This window comes from Lepidochelys kempii, chromosome 3 (genome assembly GCF_965140265.1).
Source record: "Lepidochelys kempii isolate rLepKem1 chromosome 3, rLepKem1.hap2, whole genome shotgun sequence".
NCBI classification, from domain to species: domain Eukaryota; kingdom Metazoa; phylum Chordata; order Testudines; family Cheloniidae; genus Lepidochelys; species Lepidochelys kempii.
Window position 1 is genome coordinate 174265838 of NC_133258.1, and position 13623 is coordinate 174279460.

Sequence of the window (13623 nt, forward strand, 5' to 3'; positions counted from 1 at the left end):
CTTGAGTGTTAAAAGCTGAAATCAAACCATGGAACACTCATTCCTGCTGAACTGTGCATTTCCACAACGTTTCAGTGAATCACTCAGTTCTTAGTTGAAAGCACTTTCCACATAATAAATAAGCCATCTCATTTCCTTCATCACAAAAATACACATAGCACCCCCTTACAGATTTGTTTTAATAAAAGTAATAAAGCAAATGTGGAGGTTAAGGTTGTTATGACATAGTTATCCCTCGGAGATTTAAAAATCACTCATTTGCATATCACATCTCAAAAACTCTTTGAGAGTGATTCTCTTATGACATCCAAGCTCCTCTATTGAACCTTACTATCCAAATATCCTATGATCCAATTAATCCACAATGAATAAATGTAATAAAAGTCCTCAACACAGAGAAAAATGTGGCTTTTCAGATGCAGAGTATCAAGCAATGCACTTCACTCTATACTACTAATGAAAACACAAGGATAGGAAATGTGTATGGAAATTATTAATGATTTAAACACAGGAACCTAAAATAAAGTCTGAATTTTTGGCGAATACCTTACACATTTATAGTAGACTTTCTAGTCATGTCTTTTCAGAATCAACCTTCTAAATACCTCCAACCTGTATTTAATGTCTACATATTGTAAGCATTGAAGCTCTAATCAATCTATCTCGCACCAAAAGCTTTCACGAAGGAATTTAAAACAGTGGTGAAATTCTAGGTGACGCTATTTAGCCAAAAACCTGAAGTTCACTTAGTAGCCAGTACAATGAACCCTTCAAATGCACACACTATTACTAGAGCCACCACTGGAGAGCCACAGAAACAGGTGGCAACACTGCTGCTGTGTCTGGTTTGGGATTTTATTTAAAAAGAAATTGCTGTGTGCAATTCCATATACTTATAGGAAAGGGCAATGAGCCACTCTCCCAGTACAACCTGCACATTTCTGTCTCTTCTGACCCTCCCTATCTTTCAGGCCTAGGGCCAGAGGGAGAAAAGACATATGAACAAGGATCAATGTTGAGAGGTGCCTGCATGGCTATCTGAGTCCCTAGTGACTGAGCACAAAGTCCGTAGGCAAAGAGAACAAATGGGAAAGAAAATCATCCATCCATCTTCCAGGGGAAAGAGAAGACCTCCCACTTTCCAGAAGGCAACCAACTGAGAACCTGCTGTAGCTTCAATGGAACTACTTACTGTAGTCACTAAGTTCTATAAGACTGGATCCAGAGATTTTAAAAATAGGTCAACAGCCATACGACAATAATTTGGACAGGACATTGGAGAATATATCTCCCACTACCAATTAAAGAGGAAGCAAATCTTAGTGAAACAGTGCTCCCTTAAGTTTCAAAAAAATGGTCCCAAATCTCTCTCTATGTCAAACTGTATTTTAAAACAAGCTAGACTGTATGATATCCAATTTCATTTGGAATGGTAAAGGTCTTAGATAAATATTAAAATGCAAAATCAATAAAATCAGAGGAAAAATGGGAGGAGAAGAGGACAAGAGGGGAAGAAACAGCATTACCATATTTTAAACTCTTACTATTCGGCATTCCAATTATGCTTCATAAAACCCTCATTTGATCACGACCCTCCAGCAATACATGGGAACTACAACAGGAATTAGCTCAACTATTTTCCCTTAAGGAACCTGCTAAGAACATCATTCGCAAATTTTATTTGACACAAAATTTCCAGTTACATCTGGAATCAAGCATGCTCTCCTTTTGCAGGTTTGAGAATTATACATTCTTATGGAATGTTCATGTATAAGAGATAACTTTCCAAATATGCTAAACAGGAAAGATGTTGTAGTGTGGAACACAAGGATTATATTATGAAAGGATTTTTAAACCCTTAAAACTGTTCAATGGCCGCAGATCAAAATTCAGTTTTAAATGTAACCGGCGCTTCATCCGCTAATTGCTTTGAAGACTAGAACCTTGAACCAACATTGCAGCTGACTAGTGGAGAGACTTAGACAGTGGAGAGACTTGAGCACAGGTCTAAGCCATGGGTCACAGGCTGGAAGGAGACAGACTGTGAAATGTACTGCAGCTTTTAGTGAGACAAACCTTTTTGCTTTTAGGTTCACTTGCTTGATAAAATTTAGGGATTAGCTTGCAATTTTATCTTTTTATTTCTTTTGTAACCAATTCTGACTTTATGCCTTATCACCTGTATTCATTTAAAATCAGCCTTATTGTTGTTAATAAACTTGTTCTATTGTTTTATCTAACCCACTTCATGTTTGGATTCAAGTGTTTGGAAAAGTTCACTTGAGGCAACAAAGCTAGTGCACAATCATTTTGCCTTGTTGAAATAACAAACTTACTATGAGCTTGTACTGTCCAGGGAGGTACTGAACAGTACAAGACACATGTTTCTGGGGGAGAAGGCTGGGGCTAGGAATATGCAGGTGTTGCCCTGTATGTAATTCATGAGTGGTTTGGAGAGCAGTTTTATATTCAGCTGGGAGTGCTTTTACATGCTAGTGGCTGTGTATGAGCAGAACCGGGAAAGGTGGCTGTTCACAGCAAAGCGTGTAAAAGGCACCTCTGGCTATAGAGCGAGGGGACATAGCAGTTCAGCAGTCCAGGTTATACCCTGGGGAATGTCACAGGTGCATGATCCAGTCCATTTAGCAACAAATGAACTAGAAGCAGTCCAAATATAGGATAAATGCAGTCAGACTATTAATTCAAGGTAGGAGTGTAGGTCTAATGACATCTCAGGAATGCCAAGCCCTTTCCCTATCAGACGACAAGTTTAGAAGGGAGACAAATGTCCAGAATCATGTCAGCCTTTAATATGTTTTCAGGGGAAGTGCAATGAACTGGCTTTGAAACAACAGATCTATAAGTTGGGGCATGAGAATGGGGAGCATAGGTGATGGAATTGTCAGCTGAGTACCACGTACAATGGCATGCCAGGCCACTCAGAAATTACAAGAAGGAACATTCCTCCATCTGTCTTCACTGTTCATAGGATCTTTAGGATAAGCAGAAAGAAGAGGAAAGGCATATGTAAGGGCCACTGGCCAGCTGGTGTGAAATGCATCCGTTACCAGCATACAGAAAGCTCTGAATCTGGTGCAGAATTTTGGCAGCTTGCCTTTCTGTGGAGGTACAAAATTATACACTTAAGGTCTCTTGCAGATCATGCAAACTGAAATTGAGTACATCTTGTTCAGAGACCACCCCCCAGAACTTATGGTTTGACAACTAAGCAGTCTGCCTGCAAACAGGGGTCATGCCAGGTAAGTTGCTGTTATGGCTGTGAGATTTTTCCTTTTCTCTGTCTATTCTAAGAAAACACTTGCCTGTCTAACATTCTGCTTTGGTACCCTCCTGGCAATTAATATGAGAGAGCACCACAGTGTCAACAGATGAAATAAGGGCTGGCTACTTGGAGACCTTGTTCTTAAAGCTCACCTTTCATTCACACCTGGTCATCAGGCAGATAGAGGAATAGCTGAAACTATGTGGTCAGATGGTGCCTACCTTTCCCTATTCACCACTTAATGCTATTGTGTTTAGCCCCCACCGATCTACATTATTGGGTCAAATCCCTGCCATTTTCCTTTAATTTTAGATAAACACCTTCTGAGCCACATCACCTTCGGATGGTGTAAAAAGAGAAGGATTCATAGCTCAGTAAAATGAAACTTGTCTCAAAGCAAATACAGTAAGCATATGCTTAAAGACTTTGTGGTCAAACAACCCAGTTTGTAGCTGTAAAGCCTCTTTCTTCTTGTTCTCTTCTTGCTGGTCCTTGTTAGGTGGCGATTTAATAGGTTGCCTTTGCCAACAACTGGTCTCAACAATCTATTTTCTATAGACACAGATGATATCTTAAGTAATACATGGATCACTTAATGCCTTTTCAAGAACTTACCTCTCACCCTCTGGATTCTAACTCTTCTCATCCCAGCCCCAGTCTCCTTGTCCAGCCAGTCCCATTTCCCTACTGCTGACTCCTCATTCCATCTGTCTACCTCCCGCCCCGTCCTGACTGGCTCCCAATCCCAGTCTCTTTCCCTGGGCTTCTTGTGCAATCTTAGTCCCCACTGTGACTCCTTTCCCCAATCTCTTTGCTCACCTGGTCTACAGCCTCTTGTCTGATCTCAGTTGCCCCCACACCATTTCACTCACTGCCTCCTAGGCCCAGTCTTCCTCTGTCAGCCTAGTCCTAACCTCCTTGTCCAAACAGTCCCAGCCTCCTCTTCCCACACCCCATGCTCCCACTCCCAGTCTCCTTGCCCAAACAGTCCCAGTCTCTCCAGACTCCTTGTCCCAATCTACTCCTTTCCCCTCTTCCCTGCTTCAGCTTTTGTCCCTCTGCATTCAAACCAGGTGCTTTCCCCTTCCAGGTTGCCTGGGTGCCAGCTGGGGAGTCATCAGGAACAGAGGAGAAACAGGCTCACTGCTTTCAGTTCTGGTGCCCAGCCCCATCCCATCCCAGAGCAGCTGAGAGCTAGGAAAGTCCTGAGTCCCACAGCCCTGGGTTGGAGCATGCTCAGTCACCATGTGGGGAGCATATATGTGCAGTTTGGTAAGCAGGAGAATCTGAGAGAGGTTTAAGCGTGTTCAGTGAGGGTACAATTTTCACATATTTTTTGCTGTAAAGCTCTAGCAAGTCTCTACTGAGCACATGAAAACTGCAAATTTTCAATGGCTTATAACTTGGCTAAAGTTGGGAAGATTTTCACGAAGACAGCCTTGACACAAAGGTCCCTCACTACCTAATTACAAGTTCCTGCTACAAAGTATATGGACATTAGAGCATTTCAGAAAGAAGGCTGCAATAATGGTTTTAACATTGCAAAACATACCTTTCTTTAGCCTCCTTCTCAAAAACACATGTACTGTTCTGGCTACAGTTTCCCCAAACAATTCAGCCTAAGGCAGAAAGTCGGGCAAGTAAAATTTCAGCCCAAATTTCTAAAGTTTTGCAAAGTTATATGCAACTGAAATTAGGGTTTTATAATGGAAAGTGTTGGACAACCTTAATGATAGGTGCTGCTACCAGCTCCATCAATAATACAGTTACATGAGTAGTATTCACAAAATATGTGGGCCTAATTTTGGAGATAGTGCTTGAAAATTTTTGCTAGGACATCTCTGAGAGGAAAGTGGTCGGAAAGTGACTACTCATCAGACACAGAATTTGCTTAAGTGAGGAAATTCATCATCTTCAGAGTCTGAATTACCTATGCCCTACAGTGTGGATTTGTTCTTCACGGTGTGCCATACATTGATTATGCCTGTATGAGTAGCCTGATTGTTTTAAAGGTATTAATGTCTAGCAACTCCCTTTCTCTTCAGTGGGAGTTACTGAGTCCTCAGCATTTTTAAAAATCGTGCTCAGATTTAGGAACCTAACCATGGGCTTAGAACTCTAAATTTAGGCACCCAGATAAGGAAGCCTTGGTCAGGATTTAACTGGGAGAAATCTCCAGGGTTGGCCATAGGCAGAACACATTTTTGCCACACCACCACAAGTGGCTGAGCAAAACAAAAAACAAGCAAACAAAAACAGCCAGCCAATTAGTGGAGGAAGGGGTGAAAAAAAAGCAGAGTGACACAGTGGTGTGGCACACACGCATAAGCTTGGGCCTAGGGTTGGCCTGCCCCTGGAAATCACACTGAGGGACCAACCTGCTAATATTCTCAATTTTGAAAAATGTGCATGAAAATTCTTAACTTTCATCTATGATCTCCCTCCTCTAGCAGCTGTTCTTCCTCCATGCCAAGGGAATAAAACCTTGGATTTGTTAACTTTCTGGACACACTAGAGAGCTCATTTTGGAGTGTGGTCATATAGAGAGTCTATTATAGATTTATTGGTATAGTGGGTGAATAAAATAATGTGTTTTGTCAGAAGTCCATTACCTTTACATATGCTGTTATATTTCATCCTAGAAATTAGTAAAAGAACAGGCAAATATAAAATAACCCTTAAAATTATTTCGGATAAGAGTCAGTTCCGCATCAGATACATTCTTTATTGAGGGACTATATCCTACATCACTCAATGATCCAATAGATGTTTTTCCATCTCTAACTGCTAAGATGTAAACAAATAACTTTTCACCAAAGGAAGACAAGTCATAATAGCTTAATATTCTCTCCCCCCCCCCAAAGAGTTCTGTTGCCCAAAGGACAGCAAAACTTTGAAACATGGTAGTACAATTTGTTTTCAAAAGTGTCACAGTATGCTCAGGTAACTCAAAATTCCTTTTTTTCCAATGAACAAGCATCTTATAGCTTATGGGCTGATATTTTCACTTAAAATCTTCTGACAGGAGGTTTATGTATCTACAAGTATTATTTGCACCACAGTGTGACTTAAATGCAAAGGACCAGTGGAAAAACTTGCAGTGTCCTGCCTGAACTGCAGTTGCTATTTTGAAATCCCCTTCTTCTAAAGTTTTAAATAAGCATTTAGAACACAAGCTAAGATTTTAAATCTTCAGAAGTACTGCAGTGGGCTTACTGCACAACATTTATGATGGTGGTAGCAGATACCTTTTAGGTGCTGTGATGTGAGATCTATAAATTCACCTCATGTTTAAATTTACCACATGCTGTCAATTTGACTTTTTTTAGAATTGCAATTTTTTCTAATATAGCCACCTTCAAGTCTCTAGTAGTATAGTCTGACTTTTTATTTAAACAAATAAAAAGAGAGTATTTACTCTTTTACTGTGTTTAAGGGTCTTTAGATGGTCCCAAGAGCAACAAAACAAAACATGCTGCACATCAGCCCTTCTCCTTTCTCCCTGCGCAAACACCTGCTTTGCTGCTGCTGTAATTATAAGCACCTTCTTGAAGAGCCTTGGGTGAGTGTGCAGATGGGATCCTCAGAGAGCAGTGCACCACAGAAATGCAACTGAGGCCAGCAACTCCATGAAGCTTACTATCCACTAAGTGCTGTCCAATGCACACAGCAAAATTAAAAAGAGGAAAAGTACCTTCTCCTCCTAAGGTTACTTACAACAATAATTGAAACAACATTTTAAGATGAACTGTGATTTTCCAAGTTGACAGTGTACACACACTTTTAGGTCACATCGCCTTGAGGCATAGTTTTTAGAATTTTATAATAGATTCAAATGACATTTATATACATCTTACATGATACATCATCATAGAATGATCAATTCATCTCTTTAAACCAATAAGGCACAGTATCAAAAGTGCAGGTGAACATGCACACTTATTTAAATAGGATTACTAAACTTCTTTTCCTATTAATCAACAGCAAAAATAAAGCAACTATCGGAAAGAAACTTTACATTGCATAAGAAATGGATGCTTTTAATTTGCACTTCATGTAAGATTATAACGAACAGAATTGATATCAACCAACCAATTCACAAGAAGGAGCTTTACTATATTTATTACATTAAAAAAACAGTCAATCAGGATCCCAGTGATTCCTAGAATTATAGTACACTTTAGCTATAAAAGTAGTTTTTAACTTGTTCTCCAATTAGTAAGATTCATAGATAGTAAGGTCAGAAGGGACCATTATGATCATCTAGTCTGACCTCCTGCACAATGCAGGCCACTGAATCTCACCCACCCACTCCTGCAATAAACCTCTCACCTATGTCTGAGCTATTGAAGTCCTCAAATCATGGTTTAAAGACTTCAAGGTGCAGAGAATCCTCCAGCAAGTGACCCGTGCCCCATGCTGCAGACGAAGGCGAAAAACCCCCAGGGCCTCTGCCAATCTGCCCTGGAGGAAAATTCCTTCCCAACTCCAAATATGGCGATCAGCTGAACCCTGAGCATGTAGGCAAGATTCACCAGCCAGATACCCAGGAAAGAATTCTCTGTAGTAACTCAGATCCCACCCCATTTAACATTCCATCACAGGCCATTGGGCCTATTTACCATGAACAGTTAAAGATTAATTAATTGCCAAAATCATGTTATCCCTTCATACCTTCTCCCCTATAAACTTATCAAGTTTAATCTTGAAGCCAGATAGGTCTTTTGCCCCCACCGCTTCCCTTGGAAGGCTGTTCCAGAACTTCACTCCTCTGATGGTTAGAAACCTTCATCTAATTTCAACTCTAAACTTCCTGATGGCCAGTTTATATCCATTTGTTCTTGTGTCCACATTGGTACTGAGCTTAAATAATTCCTCTCCCTCTCCAGTATTTATCCCTCTGATATATTTAGAGAGAGCAATCATATCTCCCCTCAGCCTTCTATTGGGTAGGTTAAACAAGCCAAGCTCCTTGAGTCTCCTTTCATAAGACAGGTTTTCTATTCCTCGGATCATCCTAGTAGCCCTTCTCCGTACCTGTTCCAGTTTGAATTCATCCTTCTTAAACATGGGAGACCAGAACTGCACACAGTATTCCAGGTGAGGTCTCACCAGTGCCTTGTATAACGGTACTAACACCTCCTTATCTCTGCTGGAAATACCTCGCCTGATGCATCCCAAGACCGCATTAGCTTTTTTCACGGCCATATCACATTGGCAGCTCATAGTCATCCTGTGGTCAACCAATACTCCAAGGTCCTTCTCCTCCTCCGTTACTTCGAATTGATGCGTCACGAGCTTATAACTAAAATTCTTGTTATTAATCCCTAAATGCATGACCTTACACTTCTCACTATTAAATTTCATCCTATTACTATTACTCCAGTTTACAAGGTCATCCAGATCCTCCTGTATGATATCCCGATCCTTCTCTAAATTACCAATACCTCCCAGCTTTGTATCATGCACAAACTTTATTAGCACACACCCACTTTTTGTGCCAAGGTCAGTAATAAAAAGATTAAATAAGATTGGTCCCAAAACCAATCTATGAGGAACTCCACTGGTCACCTCCCTCCAGCCTGACAGTTCACCTTTCAGTATGACCTGCTGTAGTCTCTCCTTTAACCAATTCCTTATCCACCTTTCAATTTTCATACTGATCCCCATCTTTTCCAATTTAATTAATATCAGTTCACTAGCCTGTGGCCTTCAGAATGCAGCTACTCAACAATGGCAAGTGAGCAACCTTCACTAGAAATGTTGACCAAAAGTCTTTTGCAATAATACATGTCACTGGATACATATTTCTTAACCTCATCTCATGGCTTAGGCCACTTCCTCAGAGGCGGGACCCAGGTCCGCTCACTACTCTGGGCGCCAACTCAGGGACTCTGTGAACAGCAGTCATGCACTGCTCCCTTTAACTCCCTAAATTAGCTGCTACTGTTTTTCCCCAGGCTTCTTCCCAGCAGGTCTCTTCCCTGTCACCTTGTCCCTGAGGGGTACTGTTCTCAGGTTCACGCAGTGGGCAGTGCATGGGAAGTCGCTTACCTCCCCAGATTTCTGCCAGGGTTTGCCAGCCCTGCTCAGTCACATGGTGCGGACATTATCTTTTTACTGAAGATTTGGCTTTGACACAGCACTTTAAACCATACAGGAGACCGTTATCCCGTGACCACAATTCCACTCCGTTGACATTCATGAACTTACCTGGATGTATAGCTACGTGACCTCTGGACTATATCGTGAAATACAGTATGTTTTATTTCTTCTAACCTTTCAGCTTTTACTTCTGCTCCATCTTCTGGATTCATGAAAGCACCTCTGTTTAAGAGAGCACTTAAGCACGTGTTTAACTTTCCTTACACTTTTGGCATTTCTCTATTCAAGTCACTGGGATTTAAACAAGTGCTTAAGTGGTTTCCTCAATTGAGGGCTATACTTATTTATTTGTATTATATGTAGCATTTACAGTATGTGTCTGTGTAAGACAGACATGCAGATGCAATAAAATGACAGCCACTAAACTACTTCTCAATAACATTAAAGATTTTAAACTATTTAAAACTATTGTCCCTCCCCACCCCCCAATAACCTCAAGAAAACCACAAAACTCTATGAGAATTGTTAAACATTTTACAGTGCAGCTTTAGGAAATGAAAGAAAATCTGAAATCAATGTTTTTATTACAAACACTGAGGGAAGAAAGAATGTATATAATGGTGCCAACCAATGGCTTCTAAATGGAGGATCAATATCTCATACTATTTTACAAAAGGAAATAAAAACCCACTGCTGTAATGATGTGAAAGAGATCACATCATTACAGATCAGGTTACCAGTTTGATCTGATGTTTTAAACAGACTATAAATCTGGCTATAGCCATTTCTAAATCTAAATCACAATTGTTAAAGTCAGAAAATAAAAAAAACCCATACGACAAATATTGAGTACCAAACCACCAATTCTACACAAATATTTTAAAGTAGACACATAACTAGTTGACACTTAATTACAAAGCAGTGTTTTTGTGTTGCACTATATCATGTTGAATTACTAGATTAAATGATCTGCATTATCTTACCTGATACATTCCAACTCCAATGTGCTTGGGCTCAATTTTCACTAGCTCAGCTAATGGGTCTTGTACACGTCTAGCTATGGAAACTGAAAAATAGAAGTAGAAAACAACTGTGGTTTTATGTAAAGAGCAGCACTGCATAATTACTTTTGTTGGTATTTTTCAATGTTGTAGATATTTAATCTCTCTTTTTTTGCCTGGAAAAAAACCATGTGAATGCCTTAACTGAGATCAAATGTTTTATTACAAATGAAAGCACCACAAAGTTATCATCAAGACACATTTTTTTCCTCAATCTTTTCCTCACTGTTAGAAATATAAGCGGAAATCTATACTTACTGAACTTTTATTTTTAAGAATTCAAAGGCCTAAAATGAACACATACCGCTGCATCTCAATGTTCATTTTCATAGGCCTATTAGCTAGCTGGCTTTTGAATCCAGTTTCAATTAGTCTGAGATAATTACATATACAGATGAAAAGTTTATTTTTATGTTACAATGATTTCATACTAAAAATGAGACTATGACGTTTTCTGTAACTAAATTCTGAAATTTCTTCTGAATCTGAGTTGTAGAAATTTAAATGACATTATTGATGTTTGTAGATATTTCTCATAAAGTGAAAATTTAACTCTGATTCGTTACATTAGTTCTCCACAACATAAAAGTCTCATTGTACTCTGTACATCTGAAGTTGAATTATCTATTAATTAAATTCTAAATGATCACTTTGAAAATGTACTGGGTATCAGTATCAGGATAAGTTTATACAGCAACTGTCAACCTAAAAACCACCCAGAGTATTTTCAAAAGAGCCTAAGTCACTTAACAGTCCAAGCCCCACTGACTTTCAATTAGATTAGGCTTAACCTGGAACTTTGGTGCTCTCGAAAATTTTACCTAGCATGTCAGTTAATTTGATTTAGTACAGATTCTTGATTGAGAATGCCAGGCTGCAAAAATCAAAGAGATATACAGAGGACAAAACTGGCTGCCACTTTTATGAAATAACTAATTGTACCCAGGAAGATCTTACCAAACTCAACCTCTATCCATATGTAACCTGGACACCCGGTCCATTGCTGGAACCTAAGAGTTGTTGTTGAAGCCAGCCCCTCGCATACTGAGCTCTCAGGGTTGGCATCTACTTGCAAAATCTGACTCTTGGGCTAACTAAACAGGCATTGCTCCCTCACATCCACAGCAAACAGAAAATTCTAGCCCGATGATGTTAAAATGTGTAAGCTCCCTCTTCTCCCCAGCATGACTGCTCAGAGGAGATAGGTTGCTTGATTTAGCTGCTCCCCTGTACTATCCCTTGTTGGTAAGTTGTCCCTGCCTAGCTACAGAAATCGTGACGTGGAATACCAAGATGCAAGATGTTCCATGGATATCAAAGTGCAGATCCGGGCCTTCAAGAATGGCAGAAATATGCATGTAGGGAAAACCTACCTATGGGAGGCTGGAATTGGGTGGGTTACCAGCACAAAATTCCTTCTCAAGACTAAACCCCATGGTTCCTGATAGTACACTATGCAGAACCAGACAATGAGCCAGTCAGATACAGCAAAGCACCTCCTGATAAAATATCAAAATAATTCATCAGGGGGCCAACCATAATACACAGAGAATTTGAAGAAATGAAAGGCTGAACAGAATTGCCTAGTAGGACTCAGCATGTTAGTTAAATGGGTATCAGCCAGTCATGTGCAGTGATCAGTAACCAGGCCTGTCTGCATCTGAAGCCCTCTACAGGCCATGAAGGCTGAATTTACAATGGTGACTAGCACCTTTCCCTCCATCCCCACCAAGAGGCTGGTCTGACAGTCAGGGATCACAGGGTCACCGGGAGGCTCCGGACACTCTCCCTGTGCCAACAGCCAAGAGGTGGGTCATATAGTAGTCACAACAACCAAAGATTCGCTCGATGCAAAGTAGACCCTTCAGGAGCCAGGTAAGCTGGTATTAAGCTGCACCACCAGCACAGCACAAAGCAGTTTAATGCACTAGAGAATCAGTCCTGATTTGTGGTTATAAATAAATCCTGTAGCGTACTTGCCATAAGGAAGCAAATATATTTTGTTTTCCATCGTGAAACCAAAAAGATTGTAATAATATAAACCTAGAAAATATTTTCAAACTAGGGTTTTTGTTTTTATGACAAATTAACGAATTTGTTATAATGTAATGACTGTTATTTTTACTCAGATGGGGTCTCAGGGCCCCAATTGGGGACAGCTGGTTATTCTGCTAAGCACTGTACAAATACATAGAAATCGATACTTCTTGTCCCAAAGAGGTGACAAACTAAACAGACAAAGAAACAAAAGGCGGGGGCGGGTGGGGGGAGGGGGGAAGAGATACAAGCAAATGGTCAGGATAAAATCCGTGGTCTCTTTTTGGTGGATGAGGGTCAGGGTGGTGGGGTAACAGGGTAGGAAGGGAGGGAAGAGAAGATGAATGAACAGAAAGAGCCTGATAGACACAGGAAGGAGGAGGAGGAGGAGGAAGACTGGTGATTGAAGCAAAGATCAAAGGGGGTGGTGGGAAAACGGTACAAGAGTAGATTTCAGCTGCGGTATCACATGGCAGAGGGTTTGAAGGACAGCCCTCGGAGAGGCTGTGGGTGCTTCACCTGCTGTGGATGTAAAAAGAGGAGAAGGAAGGCAGGACAGGAGAAGGCTGGGGTCTTTTATAAGCCACCCCAGAAGCTGTCCACAGCTGATCTGGGCACACTCCAAGAGCTATGGCTTAAAATTATATTTGGGTCATTAATATCTTTTTTCTCCAATGGTACATTTACTGGCATAATAGAAAAACAGTGAATTATGTGAATGTTCAAATTAACAGTTTACAGGAGCACAAAAAATTTTACACACATCTTTAAATGGCAACTACCATTATTGTAGGCTGACAAATAATTCATGAAGTTTCTGAAAAGAACTTTATTACACAATGATGCTTAAAGCCAATATAGCAAACTTAATGCCTACTTGTTTCCCTTTTATGGAAGACTCCTCAAAACCACAGACACAAAATATACCAACTGAATGTGCATCAGGTACTTCACTTTCAAAGATTTGTATCACCCGCCCTTTGATAAAAAATAAGATGTACAGTTAACATTAAGTTCACTGCTCGGTCATGTAATACTTTTCACATCCTTTATTATTATAGTTTTAACATAAGCTGAAAATGGCAGCTTCCAGGGTAGACTTAGAAAGCTCAGTACTGGTGACATCTGATCTGCCTG

The 13623-nt window shown here is 40.2% G+C and overlaps 1 protein-coding gene across 1 annotated transcript in view; it reads right to left on the reverse strand.

Moving 5' to 3' along the window:
* The window catches only part of SRBD1 (S1 RNA binding domain 1), a 227048-nt gene that overhangs the window by 65392 nt on the left and 148033 nt on the right, over positions 1-13623 (reverse strand). Inside the window, exon 18 of the mRNA XM_073339107.1 lies at positions 10372-10454. Within this exon, the coding sequence (XP_073195208.1) occupies positions 10372-10454 (83 nt within the window). The remainder of the gene's footprint in view (positions 1-10371; positions 10455-13623) is intronic.